The 26,540-nt window shown below is 43.0% G+C and overlaps 1 protein-coding gene across 1 annotated transcript; it reads left to right on the top strand.

Annotated features, from left to right (window-relative positions):
• Positions 1 to 4,928: 4,928 nt before the first annotated feature.
• LOC138662949 (oocyte zinc finger protein XlCOF6-like) lies at positions 4,929 to 26,334 on the top strand. The gene is made up of 6 exons (XM_069748962.1): positions 4,929 to 5,072; positions 5,202 to 5,381; positions 5,464 to 5,587; positions 5,671 to 5,768; positions 6,892 to 6,982; positions 24,816 to 26,334. Exons 1-6 carry the CDS (start codon positions 4,995 to 4,997, stop codon positions 26,258 to 26,260), a joined length of 2,016 nt encoding a protein of 671 aa, XP_069605063.1. The 5' UTR covers positions 4,929 to 4,994; the 3' UTR covers positions 26,261 to 26,334.
• The last annotated feature ends 206 nt before the right edge of the window (positions 26,335 to 26,540 follow it).

The raw sequence follows: 26,540 nt of genomic DNA, 5'->3' as shown, positions 1-26,540 counted from the left end.
GATGAAACAAGGAGTATCCAGGAAAACATCAGAAAATGGCACCAAAAGATAAGATGCTGAGACAAAGCCTAAGGCTATGTGCACACGTAGAAATGGTCCACTGCGGATTTTTCCACTGCGGTTTTCCTGCGGATTTATCATTTTTTGTGCGGATTCCACTGTGGTTTTCTATTAAGGAGCAGGTGCAAAACTGCTGCGGATTCCGCACAAAGAATTGACATGCTGTGGAATGTAAACCGCTGCGTTTCCACGTGTTTTTTTCCGCAGCATGTGCACTGCGGATTGCGTTTCCCATAGGTTTACATTGTACTGTAAACATATAGGAAACCGCTGCGAACCCGCAGCTGCAGATCCGTAGCAAAGTCCACAGCGTGTGCACATAGCCTAAGGCAGCAACAACAACAGATCTGGAAGGAAGACCAGGAACATGAACTGCCATGGCAAGACAAGCTGCAGCATGGGATGTACCATCGACATATAATGGAGGTGGCTTACATGGAGAAATCCTACCAATGGCTGGAGAAAGCTGGACTCTGAGACAGCACAGAGGCACTAATCATAGCGGCACAAGGGCAAGCACTAAGTACCAGATCCATAGAAGCAGGAATCTACCACACAAGACAAGATCCAAGGTGCAGACTATGCGAAGAAACCTCAGAAACCGTCCAGCACAGTGGCAGGATGTAAAATGCAAGCAGGAACAGCGTATACTGAACGCCACAAACAAGTAGCGGAGTTGTATACAGGAACATCTGCACAGCATATGGGCTAAGTCCAGATGGGACACCCCAGAAAAAGTGGTGAAGAATGTAAGGGCTAAAATCCTGTGGGACTTCAAGATCCAGACGGATAAGCAGGTGTTGGCTAACCAGCCAGACATTGTGATAGTAGACAAGTATCAGAATACAGCAGTGATAATAGATGTGGCAGTGCCAAGTGACAGCAACATTAGAAAGAAGGAATATGAGAAGCTGGAGAAATACCAGGACCTCAAAGGAGAACTCGAGAAGATGTGGAAGGTGAAGGCAACAGCGATTCCAGTGGTGATAGGAGCTCTTGGAGCAGTGACCCATAGGTGGGAAGAATGGCTACAACAGATCCCAGGAGCAACATCTGAAGTCTCTGTCAAGAAAAGCGCAATACTGGGAACAGCTAAGATCCTGTGCAGAACCCTCAAACTCCCAGGTCTCTGGTAGAGGACCCGAGAATGAGAAAGGACAACAAAGACCACCTCCATTGGTGGTGAGAAGGAAGGTTTTTTTTTATAGATGTCAGTGACACAGTGTATATATTACATAGATAGAAGAAAAGCCGGTAATTCAGCAGCTGCGGTAGTGTAAAATCACTACAGGAGGCGACAGGATAGAAGACATGGATTACATACAGTAAATACAAACAGAATAGGTAGATATATAGATGTCAATGACAAATATAATTAGTACAGTGTGTGCAGCTTACTGTACATGTATTTAATTAATAAAAGATAATTTTTCTGAAAAAAAAAATGGTGTGGGCTGTGTGAGATCCCCGCTAGCACCATGAGGAAGTCGCACGGTGCAGAGGCGAGTTCACCGGGAGGATTTCACTGCGGTGCATTTCAACTCTCCTCTGCACTGTGCGACTTTCTCATGGTGCTAGCGGGGATCTCACTGAGGTCACCGCAGTTCAGTCTGGCTGGGAATGGAGCATCAGTGATGTCACCGCTAGACACTGAAGCTGCGCTCGCAGCAGCTCATTCACCAGTGGTTCTCAGCCTGGACGGTCACATCTTGGCACTGTCCAGGTTGAAAACTATTTCTCCCCAGACATGGATTACGGCATGGGACAGAACGACAGACAGGTATGGTATATTGTTTTTTTATTTTAGTTTTAGTACAGGAGATCGAGGGCTTTGGTGAAATTAGGCAAAGTCGTTAAGTATGGTTTAATTGAGATTATTAAAGGAGTTTGTGTCATTTTTTTCAATTCACTTTATTCTTGCTGTGTCTTTATTTACCATAGAACTATAGGATTAATAATGAATCGGTGTCTTACTCTCCATTACTAAGCCGTGGGCTTGATGTCACCTGACAATACAAAGGTGACGTCAACTACACAAATTTGAACCCCACTTGCCACAGCTACAGGGCAAGTGGGAAGAGCCGGGCAAAGCACCAGAATTGGCGCATCTAATAGATGTGCCTTTTCTGGGCAGCTGCGGGCTGTTACTTTTAGGCTGGGGGGTCAATATCCATGGCACCTTACCAGCCTGAGAATGCCAGCCCACAGCTGTCAGCTTTAGAAAGGCTGGTTGTTACAAAATGGGGTGGACCCTCTGCCATATTTTAAAATTATGTATTTAAATAATTTAAAAAAGCATGGGGACCCCTTTTTTCTTCATAACCAACCTTGATGAAGCTGACAGCTTAGGGTTGCAGCCCCCAGCTCTGAGTTTTGCCTGGCTGAATATCAAAAAAAGGGGGGGAACCCATGCCTTTTTTATTATTTATTTGCAGCGCCAGAGCAGCTGATTAATACCCTCCATCATCCGCTCCTGCTCTCACGGGTATGTTCACACTGGGCGTTTTTGCTGCGTTTTTTTTACATAGAGCATGCCACTTCTTTCAGCGTTCTTGCAGCGTTTTTCGCCCCTTGACTTGAATGGATGGTAAAAAACGCTGCAAATACGCAGGTTAACCATTTTTTGCAGCGTATTTGCTGCTGAAAAGTCAAGGACAGCCGGATGTCACCTCACACTCGGCTCTGCTACCTCTAGATGGCACGCTGCATGATGTGTCCATGCAGCCTGTCATTGAGCAGAGTGGACCCGAACCCCATTCACTTGAATAGGGGGCTCGACAATACTGTGTTTGTCATGCTGTCATATGCATGAGAGCGCAGCAAACACCTCTTCTGAATGGTGGTGAAACCATCCCCGCCGGTCAGAGAGCTGCAGTTCCCCACTGCCAAAACACAGCGGGAGTGCTTAGCTGTGATCGGAGGTGTACAGGTTACCTCCGGTCACTGGTGTCAGCTGATGGCACAACTGCTCCCATCATCCGACACCTGCTACCTCCTAATAACAGTGAGAGCAGGAGTGGATGATAGGAGTATTCATCAGCTGCTTCTGTGCTGTAAATACATAATTTACTAAAAAACTGCCTGGGTTCCCCCTATTTTTGATAACAAGCCAAGCAAAACTCACAGCTGGGGGCTGCAACCCTCAACTGTCAGCTTCAGCAAGGCTAGTTATCAATAACAGAGTGGTCCGCACCCTATATTTTAGAATAATTCTACCGGTGAACTCGCCTCTGCTCCGTGCAACTTTCTCACAGTGCTAGCGGGGTTTCTCACCACAGTTCAGCCCGGCTGGGAACGGAGCATCAGTGATGTCACCGCCAGACACTGAGGCTGCGCTCGCAGCAGCTCATTCACCAGTGGTTCTCAGCTTGGACGGTCACATCTATTTCTCCACCAGACATGGATTACGGCGTGGGGCAGAACGATGGAGAGGTGAGGGATATTGTTGTTTTATTATTTTTAGTTTATTACAGGAGATTGGGGGCTTCGGTGGAATTAGGCGAGGTCGTAAGTATGGTTTAATTGAGATTATTAAAGTAGTATGTGTTATTCTTTCAATTAAAGGACTTTTTTTTTGTTGTCTGTGTTTTCTTACAATCTGACTATAGGGTTAGTAATGGGGGCGCCTTATTGATGCCTTTCCATTACTAACCTCGGGGCTTGATGTCACCAGACAATACAAAGGTGACCCCAACCCCCTCAACTATTACCTCTCTTGCCACCGCTAAAGGGCAAGTGGGAAGAGAGAGGTTAAGTGCCAGAACTGGTGCATCTTAGAGATGTGCCTTTTCCAGGGTAGCTAAGGCTAGGTTCACATTGCGTTAGTGGGTGTCTGCTGACGGAATCCATTACATAGCGGCACTAACTATATGTAACGGATCCGTTAGCCCACCCATTGACCGCAATTATGTAGCGCATCGCTAACGTATGTCTTTATTGGCATGCGTTAGTGATGTGCCGTTTTTTTTGTGACGGACCTCGAACGCTGTCTGCAGCGTTTTTGGGTCCGTCACCACAAGCGCAGATAGAGCATCTGCGCTAGCGCGATTGCATAACGCGATCCTTTTTCGGCAATTGCGTTAGCGCAGTCCGTTAGTGTATGCACTGAACGGACTGCACTAACGCAATGTGAACCTAGCCTAAGAGCTGATGGTTTTTAGCCTGGGGGGGCCAGTATCCATGGTCCCTTCCTAGGCTATTAATATCAACCCGCAGCTGTCTGCATAGCCTTTGCTGGTTATTAAATATAGGGGGACCCTATATCACTTTTTGGGGGGTCCCCCAAGTTAATAGCCACTAAAAGCTAATTATACTGTTGTTAGCTGATATTAATAGCCTGGAAAGCTCCATGGGTATTACCCCCTTCCTAGCCTATAAACAACCTGCTGTGTGTGAATCAGAGCTGAGATCTAACGTGATAGAAGATTACAGTGCGGGGAAGACGGGAAACCTTCATATAGAGGCCGGTGGTGATCTAGTCAGTGACCGACTCAGGCCAAATATGTTTCTAGAGCCGTAGTAGAAGATGAAGATGTCGTCCTCATCATGAAGTAGTTACTTCTCATGGCCCGTGTAATGAATATCTCCTGCAGTATTGCTAATGCCGATTCCAGGGTCGGCAAATGATACGAGAATTAGCGTTATGGAAGATGAGTCTATGAGAAACGTATTCAGCTGCCGACTCCGAGGAGGAAACTGCTTGTTGTCTGTGGCCTAAATATATAGGATTTATTAGTAGATGTAAAGAAGGAAACTAAATACTGTAAAATAATACATCTCCTCATATGTTTCCCTTATTATCTCCAGTAATTGTATTATTACAGGATTCTTATGATGTTACATCGGCTCATCTTCTCATTCAGGTCTCTACAATATCGGATCCTCTCAGTGAAGATCTTCTACAAAAGAGAATTTTCCTGATTTACCCATCAAAGATGGATATGGACAGAGACAAGATGGCGGAGAGGATATTACACCTCACCCTAGAGATCCTCTTCCGGCTTACTGGAGAGGTGAGAGATTCTGATGACGTCACATTACATCATTCTTATCTATGGCAATAACAGATGGACAGAACTGGAGAGGTGAGGACTCTCGAAATGTCTGTAGTGAGATTTATTAATGTGTCTCTCCATTACCAGGATTACACAGTGGTGAAGAAGACCTCTAGTGATCGCTGTCAGGACCCTGTGTCTGAGGGATGGGGAAGACCCCTGAGCCCAATCACGGGGCCTCCACCTCACCCCCTGATCCATGAGGACATCAATGACCAAAAGATCCTAGAACTCATCTACAAGATGATTGAGCTGCTGACTGGAGAGGTGACACTGCTGGGAATGCTGGGACATTATACAGTAACACTATGAAGGGATCGGGGGATGACGGTATCATTGTATGTGTCAGGTTCCTATAAGGTGTCAGGATGTCGCTGTCTATTTCTCCATGGAGGAGTGGGAGTATTTAGAAGGACACAGAGATCTGTACAAGAACGTCATAATGGAGGTTCCCCAGCCCCTCACATCTCCAGGTAATAGACAGGACTAAATACACACGGCCTATAATTATCTGTATGTAAAGAATGAATTCACTCCCTGTATGTGTTTCCTCCAGATCTATCCAGTAAGAGGACGACACCAGAGAGATGTCCCCGTCCTCTTCTTCTACAGGACTGTAACCAAGAAGATCCCAATGCTCCTCAGGATCATCAGGTAGATGGAGAGAAGGTGTCAGGAGATCTCCCCTATGATGTGTAGACGCCGGTGAAGGTCCTGTGCTCAGTCTTGTTTTATCCACCAGTATTATATGTTTTATACTTGTGTAATGAGAACGGTGGAGATGGCAGGATTAGAGCTGATATCAGCATCAGAAACCATGGTGCATAAAGATCACATATCGAGTACAATCCTTAAATTCAAATCTTTATTGTTATAGTTAGAATCAAACAATAGTTAAAATTAGATCTACTGGACACCACTCCTCCAGGGACAGGATGCAACCTTCATGTATTTTAGCAATTTAAACAATTATTACAACATTTCTTCCAACAATACAATTTGAAGTATATAGGCAGCTCGACTCTACCAGTGCTGACTTATATATTAGCAGCAATCTTGGACTCAATAAAAATAAAGTGCCTTGTGCATAGTAACTGGTCCAGAATATACCGCTCAAACACTCAATCCAAACATAGCGGAGAAATGTGACATACTTACTGAATATATAAAGGCAGCGTGCGATAACAAGCTGTCCCCGCCGCCCCAACGCACGTTTTGTTAAGACTTGCTGAGGAGGCCTACGTGCGTTGGGGCGGCGGGGACAGCTTGTTGTCGGCATGCTGCCTTTATATATTCAGTAAGTATGTCACATTTCTCCGCTATGTTTGGATTGAGTGTTTGAGCGGTATATTCTGGACCAGTTACTATGCACAAGGCACTTTATTTTTATTGAGTCCAAGATTGCTGCTAATATATAAGTCAGCACTGGTAGAGTCGAGCTGCCTATATACTTCAAATTGTATTGTTGGAAGAAATGTTGTAATAATTGTTTAAATTGCTAAAATACATGAAGGTTGCATCCTGTCCCTGGAGGAGTGGTGTCCAGTAGATCTAATTTTAACTATTGTTTGATTCTAACTATAACAATAAAGATTTGAATTTAAGGATTGTACTCGATATGTGGTCTTTATGCACCATGGTTTCTGATGTTAATATGATATCTTGAGTTTTTTGTCCTGTTTACTCTTTGGGATAGTCTTTTAATGTTAATAGGATTAGAGCTGATCATAGATGTGACTTCTCCATCTGTCGGTGACTTTTATAATATTTATTTCAGGGTGAAGATCTGACCCATATTAATACTACAGAGACATATGTGAGGGGTGATGAGTGGTGTAAAGAGGAGATTCCCACATATGGCTACCCAGGTGAGTAGTGACCACTAAATGCAGAGAAGTCACAGATTCTTCTCAGTCACCGGCTGTGGCTGCTTTATCGGTGGTGTAGTTCGGCCGTATTTCCATGATCACCATTTTGCCTCTAGACCCCAACATTCTCCTCCACCCAAAACTGTTCTAATTACTTTGGTCATTGAAAGCCCTTTTCTATAGAACTCACAACCTGGTAGATCCACCTACCCCCTGGTATATTTTACTTCATTCTTAGTTTTCCACTGTGTCCCACTATGGGACAATCATTTTGTACAGTTGACCACTTCTATAGCAGATCTGTCAGCGCTGCAGCTTCTATACACTGACCTGAGAGACTTCCTGATCATCACTGTGCATGACAGGAAGCCTCTCAGGTCTGGAGACCCGGATGTCTTCATGGCAGCGATAGGGATCCCACGTCATGCCATGGGGTCACCGATTCAAATTGAGAGGGGCTGTCAGCCCCTGTAGTAAGGGATCAGTGACCTGTTATAAACCAATACAGATGAATATGTAATCAGAGCACCACATAAAGCCCCGACCACAGCCCCGCCCCAGAGCACGAGAATCTCATTAACTGAAAACTACAAATACAGATTAAACAACAACCACAAGACGGATTTCATCACCAGGTATCGGTGTAATCAGTATAACGGCACCGACCTGACAGTGTCTGTAGTCACTGAGCACAATCCTGCTGACAGGTTCCCTTTAAGACATCTCCGCTCTGCACTATTATACACAGTTCTCTTTAAATGTGTAATATTTCTTCTTGAAACTCATCTGACAGAAAATATTGGAGCTTCCGATAGTTTAGATTGTGAAGTCACCGAGCCCCGTGCTCTAATTCCCCCAGAGAGGTTTCACCACTAGTTGCTCATTTATTACTGATGGAGACTGTTCAGTTTGAGCATTTCAGCAGATGTTATTGTCTACAGTCAGTTTTTGATTACAGTAGTGTCCAGAATCCTCTGATTTATCCTCTTCCAGTTTTGGGTTCTTAATGCGGGCCCATTTTTACAATCTGACGTGTGTGTCACTTTATGTGGTGATAACTTTGGAATTATTCACAAAGGATAATAGAAAACAAATGGATCTTACAAATTATTTTCCAGCTTCTCACAATACCCTACATACGATTGTACACTACTCTCTGGGCACATGGCCGTGTTCAGGAGGGAAGGAGCGCCATTTAGCTGTCTGACTGCAGATCTAGCTGGAATAGTTTGCAGACACAATGTATTGGGAGCTACTGTATGTTCGTGGTCAACTGGCAGCTCAAAAGATCTCCACCATGAACATGCTTGGCACTATCTTCTCTGCTTTCCATATCCCAAGGATTGCCTTGCTCATCGCCCTTTAACACCATTACATGGATCTGGACTTACACTGGGACCCCTAGGCTTGGACCATGGTGTTACCTGCTATTCTGTGGTATTAGATGGAAGGAAGAACAGTCAGGTAGCTGGGTCAGAACCGGAAGGACAGAATACAGAATCAGAAGACACAAGAGTAGTCAGTAAACGGGCCACGGTCACAACGGGAAACAAATACACAAGCCACAAGCTGAGCACAGAGGACTGAACCAGAGGAGAACAACGCTGTTTCTGGAAGATTCCGGCCATGTGCTTTGAGCTTTAGTAGGGTGTGGTACTTTCCAATTGGCTGAAGTAGGGAGCAGATTACTCCAGCTGGACAGCAGGAACAGATCCCAGCTGAGATTGGTCACATCATATGCAGAAGCCCTAATATGACTAAATGACAGAAAGCCGGAAGAGTCAAAATCTCCATAAAGTGATTCCATTTTATAAATTAATTCACTGAGGGTTATAATCTATACATATGTGGTCAGAATTATTGGTTCACCTCGTTTAATGACAGAAAAACCGACAATGGTCACAGAAATAACTTGAATCAGACAAAAGTAATAAGAAATAAAAGATGTATGAAAATGAACAAATGAAAGTCAGACATTGTTTTTCCACCATGCTTCCACAGAATAAAAAAAAAAATAAAACTCATGAAATCGGCCTGAACAGAAATGATGGGACCCCTGAAAATAACGTGACAAAAGGGACATGTTAAATCTCAGTGTGTCCACTAACTAGCATCACAGGTGTCTACAATCCTGGAATCAGTGAGTGGCCGGTATATAGGGCTACAGATACTCACTGTGCTGTTTGGAGACATGGTGAGTATCACACTCAACATGGACCAGAGGAAGCGAAGGAAAGAGTTGTCTCAGGAGATTAGAAAGAAAATTATAGACAAACAGGTTAAAGGTAAAAGTTATAAGACATCTCCAAGCAGCTTGATGTTCCTGTGACTACAGTTGCACATATTATTCAGAAATGTAAGATCCATGGAACTGTAGCCGACCTCCCTGGACGTGGCCGCAGGAGGAAAACTGATGACAAATCAAAGAGACGGATAATACAAATGGTAACAAAAGAGCCCAAAAAAACTTCTTAGCCGAGAAACCCATTGGACCCTGATGATGGAGACCGCCCATCCCACCGGTGTAAATAAGCGCAGATAGACTATTGTGTTATTAATATGGTTCACTGAACTCTTGACTGTGTATAATGACAGCAGCATATTGTTGGGTTTAACCCCTTAAGCCCCGAGGGTGGTTTGCACGTTAATGACCGGGCCAATTTTTACAATTCTGACCACTGTCCCTTTATGAGGTTATAACTCTGGAATGCTTCAACGGATCTTGGCGATTCTGACATTGTTTTCTCGTGATATATTGTACTTTATGATAGTTGTAAAATTTCTTTGATATTACTTGCGTTTATTTGTGAAAAAAAACTGAAATTTGGCGAAAATTTTGAAATTTTGTAATTTTCCAACTTTGAATTTTTATGCCCTTAAATCACAGAGATATGTCGCACAAAATAATTAATAAGTAACATTTCCCACATGTCTACTTTACATCAGCACAATTTTGGAACCAAAATTTTTTTTTTTAGGGAGTTATAAGGGTTAAAAGTTGATCAGCAATTTCTCATTTTTACAACACCAATATTTTTTAGGGACTACATGACATTTGAAGTCATTTTTAGGGGTCTATATGATAGAAAATTACCAAGTGTGACACCATTCTAAAAACTGCACCCCTCAACGTGCTCAAAACCACATTCAAGAAGTTTATTAACCCTTCAGGTGTTATACAGGAATTTTTGGAATGTTTAAATAAAAATGAACATTTAACTTTTTTTCATAAACCATTTACTTCAGCTCCAATTTGTTTTATTTTACCAAGGGTAACAGGAGAAATTGGACCCCAAAAGTTGTTGTACAATTTGTCCTGAGTACGCTGATACCCCATATGTGGGGGTAAACCACTGTTTGGGCACATGGCAGAGCTTGGAAGGGAAGGAGCGCCATTTGACTTTTCAATGCAAAATTGACTAGAATTGAGATGGGACGCCATGTTAAGTTTGGAGAGCCCCTGATGTGCCTAAACATTGAAACCCCCCACAAGTGACACCATTTTGGAAAGTAGACCCCTTAAGGAACTTATCTAGATGTGCGGTGAGCACTTTCACCCAACCAGTGCTTCACAGAAGTTTATAATGCAGAACCGTAAAAATAAAAAATCGTATTTTTACACGAAAATGTTCTTTTCGCCCCCAATTTTTTATTTTCCCAAGGGTAAGAGAAGAATTTGGACCACAAAAGTTGTTGTACAATTTGTCCTGAGTACGCTGATACCTGATATGTGGGGGTAAACGACTTTTTGGGTGCATGGCAGAGCTCGGAAGGGAAGGAGCGCCGTTTTACTTTTCAATGCAAAATTGACTGGAATTGAGATGGGACACCATGTCGCGTTTGGAGAGCCCCTGATGTGCCTAAACATTAAAACCCCCCACAAGTGACACCATTTTGGAAAGTAGACCCCCTAAGGAACTTATCTATATGTCTTTTGAGAGCTTTGAACCCCAAAGTGTTTCACTACAGTTTATAATGCAGAGCCATGAAAATTAAAATTCTTTTTTTTTTCACAAAAATTATTTTTTAGCCCCCAGTTTTGTATTTTTACAAGGGTAACAGGATAAATTGGACCCCAAAAGTTGTTGTACAAATTGTCCTGAGTACGTTGATACCTCATATGTGGGGGGGACCACTGTTTGGGTACATGGCAGAGCTCGGAAGTGAAGGAGCGCCATTTGGAATGCAGACTTAGATGGATTGGTCTGCAGGCGTCACATTGCATTTGCAGAGCCCCTGAAGTAACTAAACAGTAGAAACCCCCCACAAGTGACCCCATATTGGAAACTAGAACTCCCAAGGAACTTATCTAGATGTGTTGTGAGAACTTTGAACCCCCAAGTGTTTCACTACAGTTTATAACGCAGAGCCGTGAAAATAAAAAATCTTTTTTTTCCCACAAAAATGATTTTAGCCCCACAAATTTTTATTTTCCCATGGGTAACAAGAGAACTTGGACCCCAAAAGTTGTTGTCCAATTTGTCCCAAGTACACTGATACCCCATATGTCTGGGTAAACCCCTGTTTGGGCGCACGGGAGGGCTCGGAAGAGAAGGAGCACTGTTTTACTTTTTCAACGCAGAATTGGCTGGAATTGAGACCGGCGCCATGTGTCGCGTTTGGAGAGCCCCTGATGTGCCTAAACAATGGAAACCCCCAATTCTAACTGAAACCCTAATCCAAACACACCCCTAACCCTAATCCCAACAGTAACCTTAACCACACCCCTAACCCTGACACACCCCTAACTCTAATCCAAACCCTAATCCCAACCGTAAATGTAATCCAAACCCTAACCCTAACTTTAGCCCCAACCCTAACCCTAACTTTAGCCCCAACCCTAACCCTAACTTTAGCTCCAACCCTAACCCTAACTTTAACCTCCAACCCTAACCCTAACTTTAGCCCCAACCCTAACCCTAACTTTAGCCCCAACAGTTTATAACGCAGAGCCGTGAAAATAAAAAACTTTTTTCCCACAAAAATGATTTTTAGCCCCCCAAATTTTAATTTTCCCATGGGAAACGAGAACTTGGACCCCAAAAGTTGTTGTCCAATTTGTCCCAAGTACGCTGATACCCCATATGTCTGGGTAAACCCCTGTTTGGGCGCACGGGAGAGCTCGGAAGAGAAGGCGCACTGTTTTACTTTTTCAACGCAGAATTGGCTGGAATTGAGATCGGACGCCATGTGTCGCGTTTGGAGAGCCCCTGATGTGCCTAAACAATGGAAACCCCCAATTCTAACTGAAACCCTAATCCAAACACACCCCTAACCCTAATCCCAACAGTAACCCTAACCACACCCCTAACCCTGACACACCCCTAACTCTAATCCAAACCCTAATCCCAACCATAAATGTAATCCAAACCCTAACCCTAACTTTAGCCCCAACCCTAACTTTAGTCCCAACCCTAACCCTAACTTTAGCCCCAACCCTAACCCTGACTTTAGCTCCAACCCTAGCCCTAACCCTAACGGGAAAATGGAAATAAATACATTTTTTTTCATTTTATTATTTTTCCCTAACAAAGGGGGTGATGAAGGGGGGATTTGATTTACTTTTATAGCGTTTTTTATAGCGGATTTTTATGATTGGCAGCTGTCACACACTAAAAGACGCTTTTTATAGCAAAAAAGTTTTTGCGTCTCCACATTTTGAGACCTATAATTTTTTTCATATTTTGGTCCACAGAGTCATGCGAGGTCTTGTTTTTAGCGGGACGAGTTGACATTTTTATTGGTACCATTTTCGGGCACATGACATTTTTTGATCGCTTTTTATTCCGATTTTTGTGAGGCAGAATGACCAAAAACCAGCTATTCATGAATTTCTTTTGGGGGAGGCGTTTATACCATCCCGCATTTGGTAAAATGGATGAAGCAGTTTTATTCTTCGGGTCAGTACGATTACAGCGATAGCCCATTTATATCATTTTTTTATGTTTTGACGCTTTTATACAATAAAAAATATTTTATAGAAAAAATAATTATTTTTTGCATTGCTTTATTCTCAGGACTATAAGTTTTTTATTTTTTAGCTGATGATGCTGTATGGCAGCTCGTTTTTTGTGGGACAAGATGTCGTTTTCAGCGGTACCATGGTTATTTATATATGTCTTTTTGATCACGTGTTATTCCACTTTTTGTTCAGCGGTATGATAATAAAGCGTTGTTTTTTGCCTCGTTTTTTTTTTTCTTATGGTGTTCACTGAAGGGGTTAACTAGTGGGACAGTTTTATAGATTGGGTCATTACGGACGCGGAGATACTAAATATGTGGACTTTTATTGTTTTTTTTTTTTTATTTAAATAAAGAAATGTATTTATGGGAATAATATTTTTTTTTCTTTATTTAGGATTTTTTTTTTTTTTTTAATACATGTGGAATTTTTTTTTTTACTTTGCCCCAGGGGGGACATCACAGATCACTGATCTGACAGTTTGCATAGCACTCTGTGAGATCAGTGATCTGACTTGCAGCGCTGCAGGCTTACCAAGCGTCTGCTCTGAGCAAGCGCTTGGTAAGCCACCTCCCTCCCTGCAGGACCCAGATGCCGTGGCCATCTTGGATCCGGGCCTGCTGCAAGGCGAGAGGTAAGGAGGGGGTCTCAGGGAAGCCCGCAGGGAGCCCCCTACCTGCGCGATGCTTCCCTATACCGCCGGCACACCGCGATCATGTTTGATCGCGGTGTGCCGGGGGTTAATGTGATGGGAGCGGTCCGTGACCGCTCCTGTCACATAGTGCCGGATGTCAGCTGCGATAGGCGTGAGCGCGGCCGATCGCATATGACGTACTATCCCGTCACTGGGAATTAATTCCCAGGGCACCTTGATGGAATATGGGATTAAGGGGTTAAAGGTGAACTCCAAGCTCAAGGAACATCAGTGTTAGATCGCACCATCCATCGTTGTATGAGCCAAAGTGGTCTTCATGGGAGATGACCAAGGAGGACACGATTGTTGAAAAAAAATCATTAAAAAGCCAGACTGGAATTTGCCAAACTACATGTTGACAAGCCACAAAGTTTCTGAGAGAATGTCCTATGGACAGATGAGGCAAACATGGAACTTTTTGGCAAGGCACATCAGCTCTATGTTCACAGATGGAAAAATGAAGCATATCAAGAAAAGAACACTGTCCCTACTGTGAAACATGGAGGAGGCTCTGTTATGTTCTGGGTCTGCTTTGCTGTATCTGGCACAGGGTGTCTAGAATCTGCAGGGTACAATGAAATCTCAAGACTATCAAGGGATTCTAGAGAGAACTGTGCTGCCCAGTGTCAGAAAGCTTGGTCTCAGTCGCAGGTCATGGGTCTTGCAACAGGATAAGGACCCAAAACACACAGCTAAAAACACCCAAGAATAGCTAAGAGAAAAATATTGGACTATTCTGAAGTGGCCTTCTATGAGCCCTGACCTAAATCCTATTGAGCATCTTTGGAAAGAGCTGAAACATGCCGTCTGGAAAAGGCAACCTTCAGACATGAGACAACTGGAGCAGTTTGCTCTTGAGGAGCAGCCAAATACCTGTCGAGAGGTGCAGAAGTCTCATTGACAGTTACAGGAATTGTGTGATTGCCTCAAAAGGTTGTGCAACAAAATATTAACCCTTTCACGCCAGAGCCTGTTTTTGCCAATTTTTTTTATGAGGTCATAACTCTAAAACGCTTCAACGAATCCTGGTGTTTCTGAGATAGTTTTCTTTTGACATATTGTATTTTATGATAGTAGTAAAATTTATCTGATATAACTTGCGTTTATTTGTTAAAAAAATGGAAATTTGGCGAAAATTTCGCAATTTTCAAAATTTAAAAAATTAAAAAATGTTATGCTCTTAAATCAGTTATATCACACAAATTAGTTAATAAATAACATTTCCCACATGTCTACTTTACATCAGCACAATTTTGGAAACCATTTTTTTTTGTTAGGACTTTATAAGGGTTAAAATTTTACAAGCGATTTCTTGCTTTTACAACAAAATTTATAAAACCATGTTGTTTAGGGACCACCTCACATTTGAAGTGAGTTTGGGGGGCAATATTACAGAAAATACCCAAAAGTGATACCATTCTAAAAACTGCACCCCTCTAGCTGGTCAAAACCACATTTAAGAAGTTTATTAATAATGATGAGCGAGTGTACTCATTGCTCGGGTTTTTCCGAGCACACTCGGTTGACCTCCGAGTATTTGTTATTGCTTGGAGATATAGTTTTCATCGCCTCAGTTGCATGATTTACGGCTTCCAGATGCGCTGAATACATGTGTGGAATGCCTGTTTGTTAGGGAATTCCCACATGTATTCAGCTTATATGGAAGCCGTAATTCATGCAACGGAGGCGATGAAAACTATATCTCCGAGCAATAACAAATACTCAGAGGTCACCCCAGCGTGCTCAGGAAAACCCGAGCAACGAGTACACTCGCTCATCACTATTTATTAACCCTTCAGGTGCTTCACAGGAATGAATGGAATGTGGAAGGAAAAAATAAACTTTCACAAGGGTAACAGGAGAAAATGGACTATATATTTTGTTTTGCAATTTCTCCTGAACACGCCGATACCCCGTATGTGAGGGAATACTACTGTTTGGGTGCATGGCAGAGCTCAGAAGGGAAGGAGCACCATATTGGAGAGCAGATTTTGCTGGAATTGTTTATGGGTGACATGTCACATTGTCAGAGCCCCTGACGTGTCTAAACAGTGGAAACCCCTAACGAGTGACCCCATTTTGGAAACTAGACCCCCCCCCCCCAAGGAACTTATTTAGATGTGTGGTGGGCACTACGTAGAGCTGTGAAAATAAAAAATATTTTTTCTACAAAAAATTATCTTTTTGCCCTCATTTTTTTTCCAAAAGGTAACCGGAGAAATTGGACTTACAAAGTTGTTGTGCAATTTGTCCTGAGTATACTGACATCCCATATGTGGGGGTAAACCACTGTTTGGGCACATGGCAGAGCTCAGAAGGGAAGGCGCGCCATATTGGAGAGCAGATTTTGCTGGAATTGTTTGTGAGTGACATGTCACATTGTCAGAGCCCCCTGAGGTGCCAGAACAGCATAAGCCCCCAAAAGTGACTACATTTTACAAAATACTTCCCTGAATGAATTCTTCTCAAGGTGCAGTGAGCATACTGACACCACAGCTGTTCCATAGAAAATTATACCATTGGGCAGTGAAGAAAAAATAATTACATTTTTACCACTAAAATGTTGTTTTAGCCACAAATTTTACATTGTAAAATAGGTAGATACTGTAGGTAAATGGTCACTACACCCATAGATGAATTCGCAGATGGGTGTCATTTCCAATTCCCAGAGGGGTGTCATTTCCAAAATGGGGCCACATGAGGGGAGATTCTGCTGTTATGGCACTTTGGAGAGCTGCTAAGTGCCAGAACAACAGGATCCCCCCCCCCCCCCTGAAGTGACCCCATTTTGGAAATGACACCCCTCTGGGAATTCATCTATGGATATAGTGACAATTTTCACTACATGGATGATTTCCAGAAACACATAGCGGAAGTTTTAGAGCAAAAAATGTCATTGTAGTGCCCAATATATTGTGCCCAGCTTGTGTCTCTGGAGACATCCCCCCACCTACCCCCGGAAATTAAGTCAGCTCTACTCAAATGTGTCTGTCACTAAATAAACCAAATGCTTGAATGTCAAAACAGTTTAAAATCGTGGTTCTGTGTGGAAGATTATAAATCAGTCATGGAGGCATAAGGCCGGCAATGATGGGCATTGTGGGCAATAATAGCGGGTATCATGCCTCATTCCTCTCTTGGAACATACACGACATCTTCTCTGGGGGATCTTTCTTGTTTCAGTTGCTGGAATGAGGGCAATAAAATGTCGCTCAGTAAGTCTTCTGACCTCTTCAGATTATAAAGGATTGGCGGGGACAACATTTTCAAAAACAAGATTTTCAATTACCTTTTCCTGATAAGCAAGGAAAATATCTGCATTTCCGGCCTTTTTTTGTATAACACAATAGAATTATATGAGGCCACCTGAAATAAATAAATGACTAACTTTTTATACCAGGTATATGATTTTCTTGATACCTGGTATGGCTGTAGAACCTGATCTGCAAGGTCCACACCCCCCATATATTTGTTGTAGTCAATGACAGACACAGGTTTTGGAGTAGTGGATCCCTGTTGGTCTGCAGTGGCCCTTGTGGCATCTGTGTGTATTGAGCTCAGGATAAAAATATATTTTTTTATCCTTATACTAAAGGGCAAGCAGCTCTCCATTGTGTAAACCCCTGACTGCCTCTTTCGGAACTTTTCGTTGACCAATAATTGTGGAAACCCCTGATGATTTTTGTGAATGGGGTATGCTGGTGTAGTAGTTGTCAACGTAAAGATTGTAGCCTTTTTGTAAAAATGGAGTTATCAGCTCCCAAACGGTTTTTCCAGATGTCCCCAGATAAGTAGGGCATCCTGGTGGGCTCAGTTGGCTATCTTTCCCCTCATAAATGCGAAAATCTGATGTGTATCCAGTTGAACTCTTGCACATTTTATAGAGCTTTATTCCGAACCTTCCCCTCTTAGAAGGAATAAATTGCTTGAGGTGCAGTCTTCCTTTGAATTTTACAAGGGACTCATCAATGGAAATATTTTCTATTGGGATGTAAAGCTTTGAGAACTTTTCTGTCAAGTCTTCGATGATGGGTCTGATTTTGAATAGTCTGTCATGTTCTGGGGCATTTCTGGGTAGGCATCAACTATTGTCGTTAAAATGGCAGAAAACCTCATGAGCATTTCATAACAGATCCTAGGAAGAATGGCAGAAAACATTGGGGTGGCTTGAACAGGGCGGTTGGACCAATAGGACCAAATGCTCGTTTTTTTTAACAAGCCCCATAGCGAATGTAAGTCTTAAATTTTTTTTCATTTCTAGGACATTAGTTGGTGTGCATAAATTTGACTTGGCATAATAGGATCGTGGATTCTGGGTGATGAATTGGGACACATATAAATTTGTTTGTAGGATGATATGCTCTAGCACGCTATCTGTCAGAAGCAAATAAAAAAAATTGAACTGGTCCAAAATTTTCCACCTCCACATTTGTACCAGGAATGGCATTAACCCCTTCATGACCCAGCCTATTTTGACCTTAAAGACCTTGCCGTTTTTTGCAATTCTGACCAGTGTCCCTTTATGAGGTAATAACTCAGGAACGCTTCAACGGATCCTAGCGGTTCAGAGATTGTTTTTTCGTGACATATTGGGCTTCATGTTAGTGGTAAATTTAGGTCAATAAATTCTGTGTTTATTTGTGATAAAAAGGGAAATTTGGCGAAAATTTTGAAAATTTCGCAATTTTCACATTTTGAATTTTTATTCTGTTAAACCAGAGTTATGTGACACAAAATAGTTAATAAATAACATTTCCCACATGTATACTTTACATCAGCACAATTTTGGAAACAAAATTTTTTTTTTGCTAGGAAGTTATAAGGGTTAAAATTTGACCAGCGATTTCTCATTTTTACAACGAAATTTACAAAACCATTTTTTTTAGGGACCACCTCACATTTGAAGTCAGTTTGAGGGGTCTATATGGCTGAAAGTACCCAAAAGTGACACCATTCTAAAAAATGCACCCCTCAAGGTACTCAAAACCACATTCAAGAAGTTTATTAACCCTTCAGGTACTTCACAGCAGCAGAAGTAACATGGAAGGAAAAAATGAACATTTAACTTTTTAGTCACAAAAATTATCTTTTAGCAACAATTTTTTTATTTTCCCAATGGTAAAAGGAGAAACTGAACCATGAAAGTTGTTGTCCAATTTGTCCTGAGTACACTGATACCTCATATGTTGGGGTAAACCAATGTTTGGGCGCACGGCAGGGCTTGGAAGGGAAGGAGCGCCATTTGACTTTTTGAATGAAAAATTGGCTCCACTCTTTAGCGGACACCATGTCACGTTTGGAGAGCCCCCGTGTGCCTAAAAATTGGAGCTCCCCCACAAGTGACCCCATTTTGGAAACTAGACTCCCCAAGGAACTTATCTAGATGCCTAGTGAGCACTTTAAACCCTCAGGTGCTTCACAAATTGATCTGTAAAAATTAAAAAGTACTTTTTTTTCACAAAAAAATTATTTTCGCCTCAATTTTTTCATTTTCACATGGGCAATAGGATAAAATGGATCATAAAATTTGTTGGGCAATTTCTCCCGAGTACGCCGATACCTCATATGTGGGGGTAAACCACTGTTTGGGCACACGGCAGGGCTCGGAAGGGAAGGCGCGCCATTTGACTTTTTGAATGGAAAATTAGCTCCACTTGTTAGCGGACACCATGTCGCGTTTGGAGAGCCCCTGTGTGCCTAAACATTGGAGCTCCCCCACAAGTGACCCCATTTTGGAAACTAGACCCCCCAAGGAACTTATCTAGATGCATATTGAGCACTTTAAACCCCCAGGTGCTTCACAGAAGTTTATAACGCAGAGCCATGAAAATAAAAAATAATTTTTCTTTCCTCAAAAATGATTTTTTAGCCTGGAATTTCCTATTTTGCCAAGGGTAATAGGAGAAATTGGACCCCAAATGTTGTTGTCCAGTTTGTCCTGAGTACGCTGATACCCCATATGTGGGGGTAAACCACTGTTTGGGCGCACGGCAGGGCTCGGAAGGGAAGGCACGCCATTTGGCTTTTTAAATGGAAAATTAGCTCCAATCATTAGCAGACACCATGTCACGTTTGGAGAGCCCCTGTATGCCTAAACATTGGAGATCCCCCACAAATGACCCCATTTTGGAAACTAGACCCCCAAAGGAACTAATCTAGATGTGTGGTGAGGACTTTGAACCCCCAAGTGCTTCACAGACGTTTATAACGCAGAGCCATGAAAAAAAATATATATATTTTCTCAAAAATGATCTTTTAGCCTGCAATTTTTTATTTTCCCAAGGGTAACGGGAGAAATTTCACCCCAAAAGTTGTTGTCCAGTTTCTCCTGAGTACGCTGATACCCCATGTGTGGGGGTAAACCACTGTTTGGGCACACGTCGGGGCTCAGAAGGGAAGTAGTGACTTTTGAAATGCAGACTTTGATGGAATGGTCTGCGGGCGTCACGTTGCGTTTGCAGAGCCCCTGGTGTGCCTAAACAGTAGAAACCCCCCACAAGTGACCCCATTTTAGAAACTAGACCCCCCAAGGAACTTATCTAGATATGTGGTGAGCACTTTGAACCCCCAAGTGCTTCACAGACGTTTACAATGCAGAGCCGTGAAAATAAAAAATCATTTTTCTTTCCTCAAAAATGATGTTTTAGCAAGCATTTTTTTATTTTCACAAGGGTAACAAGAGAAATTGGACCCCAATAATTGTTGCGCAGTTTGTCCTGAGTACGCTGGTACCCCATATGTGGGGGTAAACCACTGTTTGGGCACACGTCGGGGCTCAGAATTGAGGGAGCACCATTTGACTTTTTGAATACAAGATTGGCTGGAATCAATGGTGGCGCCATGTTGCGTTTGGAGACCCCTGATGTGCCTAAACAGTGGAAATCCCTCAATTCTACCTCCAACACTAACCCCAACACACCCCTAACTCTAATCCCAACTGTAGCCATAACCCTAATCACAACCCTAACCACAACCCTAATTCCAACCCTAACCCTAAGGCTATGTGCCCACGTTGCGGATTCATGTGAGATTTTTCAGCATCATTTTTGAAAAATCCACGGGTAAAAGGCACTGCGTTTTACCTGCGGATTTTCCGCGGATTTCACCTGCGGATTCCTATTGAGGAACAGGTGTAAAACGCTGCGGAATCCGCACAAAGAATTGACATGCTGCGGAAAATACAACGCAGCGTTTCCGCGTGGTATTTTCCGCACCATGGGAACAGCGGATTTGGTTTTCCATAGGTTTACTTGGTACTGTAAACCTGATGGAACACTGCTGCGAATCCGCAGCGGCCAATCCGCTGCGGATCCGCAGCCAAATCCGCACCGTGTGCACATAGCCTAATTCTAAAGGTATGTGCACACGCTGCGGAAAACGCAGCAGTTTCCCATGAGTTTACAGTTCAATGTAAACCTATGGGAAACAAAAATCGCTGTACTTATGCTGCAGAAAAACTGCACGGAAACGCAGCGGTTTACATTCCGCAGCATGTCGCTTCTTTCTGCGGATTCCGCAGCGGTTTTACAACTGCTCCGATAGAAAACCGCAGTTGTAAAACCGCAGTGAAATGCGCAGAAAAAACACGGTAAATCCACCATAAATCCACAGCGGTTTAGCACTGCGGATTTATCAAATCCGCAGCGGAAAAATCCGCAGAGGACCAGAATACGTGTGCACATACCGAAACCCTAACCCTACCCCTAACCCTAACCCTACCCCTAACCCTACCCCTAGCCCTATTCTAACATTAGTGGAAAAAAAAATGTCTTTATTTTTTTATTGTCCCTACCTATGGGGGTGACAAAGGGGGGGGGGTCATTTATTATTTTTTTATTTTGATCACTGGGATAGATTATATCTCAGTGATCAAAATGCACTTTGAACGAATCTGCCGGCCGGCAGATTCGGCGGGCACACTGCGCATGCGCCCGCCATTTTGGAAGATGGCGGCGCCCAGGGAGAAGACGGACGGACCCCGGCAGGATCGGTAAGTATGATGGGGTGGGGGGGAGCACGGGGGGGATCGGAGCATGGGGGGGTGGATCGGAACGCGGGAGGGGTGGAACGGAGCACGGGGGGTGAAACGGAGCACGGGGGGGTGGAAAGGAGCATGGGGGGGTGGAACGGAGCACGGGGGTGGATCGGAGTGCAGGGGGGGTGATTGGATCACGGGGGTGAGCGGACAAGAGCACGGGGGGAGCGGAGCACAGGACAGAGGGGAGCGTGTTATGTCTGCTAATGAAAGGTGTAATAAAGGCAATCCAGAGACACAGTGTGCCTAGCGATCCGAGCGCACACAGTGATCTGACAAATACCCAAAAACAAAAGAACGAGCTCTGAGACGTGGAAACTCTGTAGACTGCACACCTGATCCTATCCTAAACACAACTAATAGCGGCTGTGGATTGCGCCTAGCAACTACCTATGCAACTCGGCACAGCCTAAGAAACTAGCTAGCCTGAAGATAGAAAAATAGGCCTGACTTGCCCCCAGAGAAATACCCCAAAGGAAAAGGCAGCCCCCCACATATAATGACTGTGAGTAAGATGAAAAGACAAAACGTAGGGATGAAATAGATTCAGCAAAGTGGGGCCCGATAATCTTAGACAGAGCGAGGATAGTAAAGCGAACTTTGCAGTCTACAAAAACCCTAAAGCAAAAACCACGCAAAGGGGGCAAAAAAGACCCACCGTGCCGAACTAACGGCACGGCGGTACACCCTTTGCTTCTCAGAGCTACCAGCAAAACAAAAGACAAGCTGGACAGAAAAAAAGCAACAAAATAGCAAAAAAGCACTTAGCTATACAGAGCAGCAGGTCACAGGAACAATCAGGAGAAGCTCAGATCCAACACTGGAACATTGACAAGGAGCAGGGATAGCAGCATCAGGCGGAGTTAAGTAACGAAGCAGTTAACGAGCTCACCAGAACACCTGAGGAAGGAAACTCAGAAGCTGCAGTACCACTTGTGACCACAGGAGTGAATTCAGCCACAGAATTCACAACAGGAGCGGGGCAGTGTACCGGACAGATCGGAGGGCTGGGGGGGGCGATCGGTGGGGTGGGGTGGGGGCACATTAGTATTTCCAGCCATGGCCGATGATATTGCAGCATCGGCCATGGCTGGATTGTAATATTTCACCCGTTAGAACAGGTGAAATATTACAAATCGCTCTGATTGGCAGTTTCACTTTCAACAGCCAATCAGAGCGATCGTAGCCACGGGGGGGTGAAGCCACCCCCCCTGGGCTAAACTACCACTCCCCCTGTCCCTGCAGATCGGGTGAAATGGGAGTTAACCCTTTCACCCGATCTGCAGGGACGCGATCTTTCCATGACGCCACATAGGCGTCATGGGTCGGATTGGCACCGACTTTCATGACGCCTACGTGGCGTCAAAGGTCGGGAAGGGGTTAAAATTAGGGATGAATGGAGTAGCCAAATCCGAAGCCTCCCATCTGGAAAATGCTACATCAAGAGGCAAAGCCCCTTGTAAATTGATGTGCACCAATTTACGAGCACTAGGGACAGCGCTAGTACTGGGCATTGCTCCCTGAGTTGAAGACATTTCTACCGCAGCGCAATTTGTCCTTTTTGTACTGATCCTTGTGTGTGAGGATGGACCAGAATCACTGCTCATTTCTGAGCTATCACTGTCACTGCTACTAAAGCCCTCGAAATCCATCTGGCACTGCACTTTCTTCGCTGTCTGAACATAAAAGTGCATAAGTCTCCTTTGTACTATTATACTGATTGACCATTTTACTTGTTTTTTTTTTTTTTTTCCGGAAATAGAAAATTCTGACATGACTGACGTTACATGACTGAGGTGACCAAATTATTGGGGAGACAATTGAGAAAAGCCTAGTTCTTTAGCCTAAGCCTAACTTTAGAATAAACCCTAACTCTAACTTTAGCCTAAGGCTAGGTTCACATTGCGTTAGGGCAATCCGTTTAGCGCATACGCTAACAGATTGCGCTAACGCAATGTCCCAAAAGGGATCATGTTTGGCGATCCCGCTAGCGCAGATGCCCGATCTGCGCTAGCGAGGAACGGACTTCGGACGCTGCAAGCGGAGATCTGAGGAGAAACAGCAACAAACAACAAACTTTCCTAGTGATTTGTCTCATTGGCTGGTGTGACGCTGATGTCATCAGGACCTGAACCAATCTGGTCTCGATGAGGTTGGGGTCACAGGAAGTGTTGTGCGCTGGAATACCCTCGTTATAAGGTACGTGGGGGTCCTGATGAGCACAAAACTGCCGACCGTAGACAAATGTCGGCGCTGTACAAAGCCCTGCTAGCACCGATGTTCATCTACCGTTTGCGGTCACGAAGCAGGTAAGTTAAGGGTATCATTATTTCTGTCCAGGCCTACTTCATGAGTTTTATTTTTTTTTTATTCTGTGGAAGCATGGTTGAAAAGCAATGACTGACTGACTTTCATTTGTTCATTTTCATAGATTTTTGATTTATTATTACTTTTGTCAGATTCAAGTTATTTCTGTGACCATTGTGGGTTTTTCTGTCATTAAACGAGGGGTAACAACAATTTTGACCACGGATGTAGGTGGAATTAATATTTTGACTCCACAGCCACTTTCTGGAAGTGGATGTTGGAGAGTGAAAATTACATATTTGCCATTTTATTACCCAGCACATAATGCCCAGATTGTGCTCCAGGAGACACACACCGCAGATTAAGTGGATTCTTCTCACTACAATATTGGTAAATACAGGGATCCTAAATGTTGTTTGAGCACACTGCAAGACTCAGAAGTGAGAGCGGTTTTTGCTGGATTGGTTTATAGAAACTCTGTTACTTTTCAACAGCTTTTGAGCCACTAATAGTGTGGGAACCTTTGTTTTTCCATTCACAGATGATGGGCCTAAGTGAGGACTTGTTTTTTGTGAGATGATAATTAGTATTATTTTCGCCTACATAACATTGATTGGTGTCTTTTTATTCGATATTTGGGAGGCAGAATGAACAAACAGTTGAACACCACGCACTACTGTCTCATCCAACAAGGTTTTCTACTAGACTGTGAACAGTCATTGTCTTGGTAAATAATTAAAGTTTTTTTTACATAGCTTTCCATTTTTATGCACCGTTTAAGTAGATATGTTCAAAAATATAAAACTCAAATATATATATATTTTTTTTATCTTAGCAGATGACTGTACCAGGCAATCAGAGGGACAGCTGACATCTTCAATTTTTAAATCTGATGATCTTGAGATCCTACAAGATACAACTGAAGTGATTGCTGTTACTCCAGATATATCATCATCCATTCACGGCAAAGATCTGTCATCTGATCCTATGAAACAGGTCCCATCTTCTGATTCATTACTGACTGCTAAGGAAAATCAAAGTCACAAAACAGGCATTAAAAAACAAACTGCTGCTAAAGCAAAGAAGTCATTTTCATGTTCAGAATGTGGGAAATGTTTTACCGACACATGGCATCTTGTTACACACCAAAAAACTCACACAGGGGAGAAGCCTTTTTCCTGTTCAGAATGTGGGAAATGTTTCACCGACACATGGCATCTTGTTAGACACCAAATAACTCACACAGGAGAGAAGCCTTTTTCATGTTCAGAATGTGGGAAATGTTTTAACTCCAAAGGGTATCTTCTTATACACCAAAGAACTCACACAGGAGAGAAGCCTATTTCATGTTCAGAATGTGGGAAATGTTTTAAATGGAAATCAAGTTTGGTTCATCACCATAGAACTCACACAGGGGAGAAGCCTTTTTTATGTTCAGAATGTGGGAAATGTTTTAAATGGAAATCAGATTTGGTTCATCACCATAGAACTCACACAGGGGAGAAGCCTTTTTCCTGTTCAGAATGTGGGAAATGTTTTAAAGGTAAAATGCTTCTTGTTAGTCACCAGAGAACTCACACAGGGGAGAAGCCTTTTTCCTGTTCTGAATGTGGGAAATGTTTTAACCAGAAAGGGAATCTTGATGAACACCAAAGAACTCACACAGGAGAGAAGCCTTTTTCATGTTCAGAATGTGGGAAATGTTTTACCTACAAAGGGAATCTAGATGAACACCAAAGAACTCACACAGGAGAGAAGCCTTTTTCATGTTCAGAATGTGGGAAATGTTTTACCAACAAATCACAATTTATTAGACACCAAAGAACTCACACAGGAGAGAAGCCCTTTTCATGTTCAGAATGTGGGAAATGTTATACCAACAAAGAGAGTCTTGTTAGACACCAAATAACTCACACAGGAGAGAAGCCTTTTTCATGTTCAGAATGTGGGAAATGTTTTAACCATAAATCAGATTTGGTTAATCACTATAGAACTCATACAGGGGAGAAGCCTTTTTCCTGTACAGAATGTGGGAAATGTTTTTGCCAGAAATTCCGTCTTGTTAGTCACCAGAGAACTCACACAGAGGTGAAGCCTTTTTCCTGTTCAGAATGTGGAAAATGTTTTAATCGGAAAGGGAATCTTGTTAGTCACATGAGAACTCACACAGGGGAGAAGCCTTTTTCATGTTCAGAATGTGGGAAATGTTTTAACCGGAAAGCGCTTCTTGTTAGACATCAGAGCAGTCACACAGAGGAGAAGCCTTTTACATTTTCTTAATGTGGGAAATATTTTACTTGGAAATCAACTGTTAATAAACATCAGAGACGTCACATAGGGGAGAAGCCTTTTTTATGTTCATAATGTTGGAATAGTTTTAACCAAAACTGAATCTTAAATGGGTTGTCTCTTGTCATTCCTCATGTTTGCTGACAAAAAGATAAAACTAAACTTAATTAATTCCAAGTGTAAAGCTATACCCATAATTTACCCCCTGAAGGTTAGTCAGTAGGTGACTAATAGAAAAACATGTACCCCACATCTCAGTATATAGAGTGAG

Source organism: Ranitomeya imitator, chromosome 2, assembly GCF_032444005.1.
Source record: "Ranitomeya imitator isolate aRanImi1 chromosome 2, aRanImi1.pri, whole genome shotgun sequence".
Lineage (NCBI taxonomy): Eukaryota > Metazoa > Chordata > Amphibia > Anura > Dendrobatidae > Ranitomeya > Ranitomeya imitator.
The sequence above is the reverse complement of the archived record's forward strand: the minus strand, read 5'-3'. Positions and strand labels throughout refer to the sequence as shown.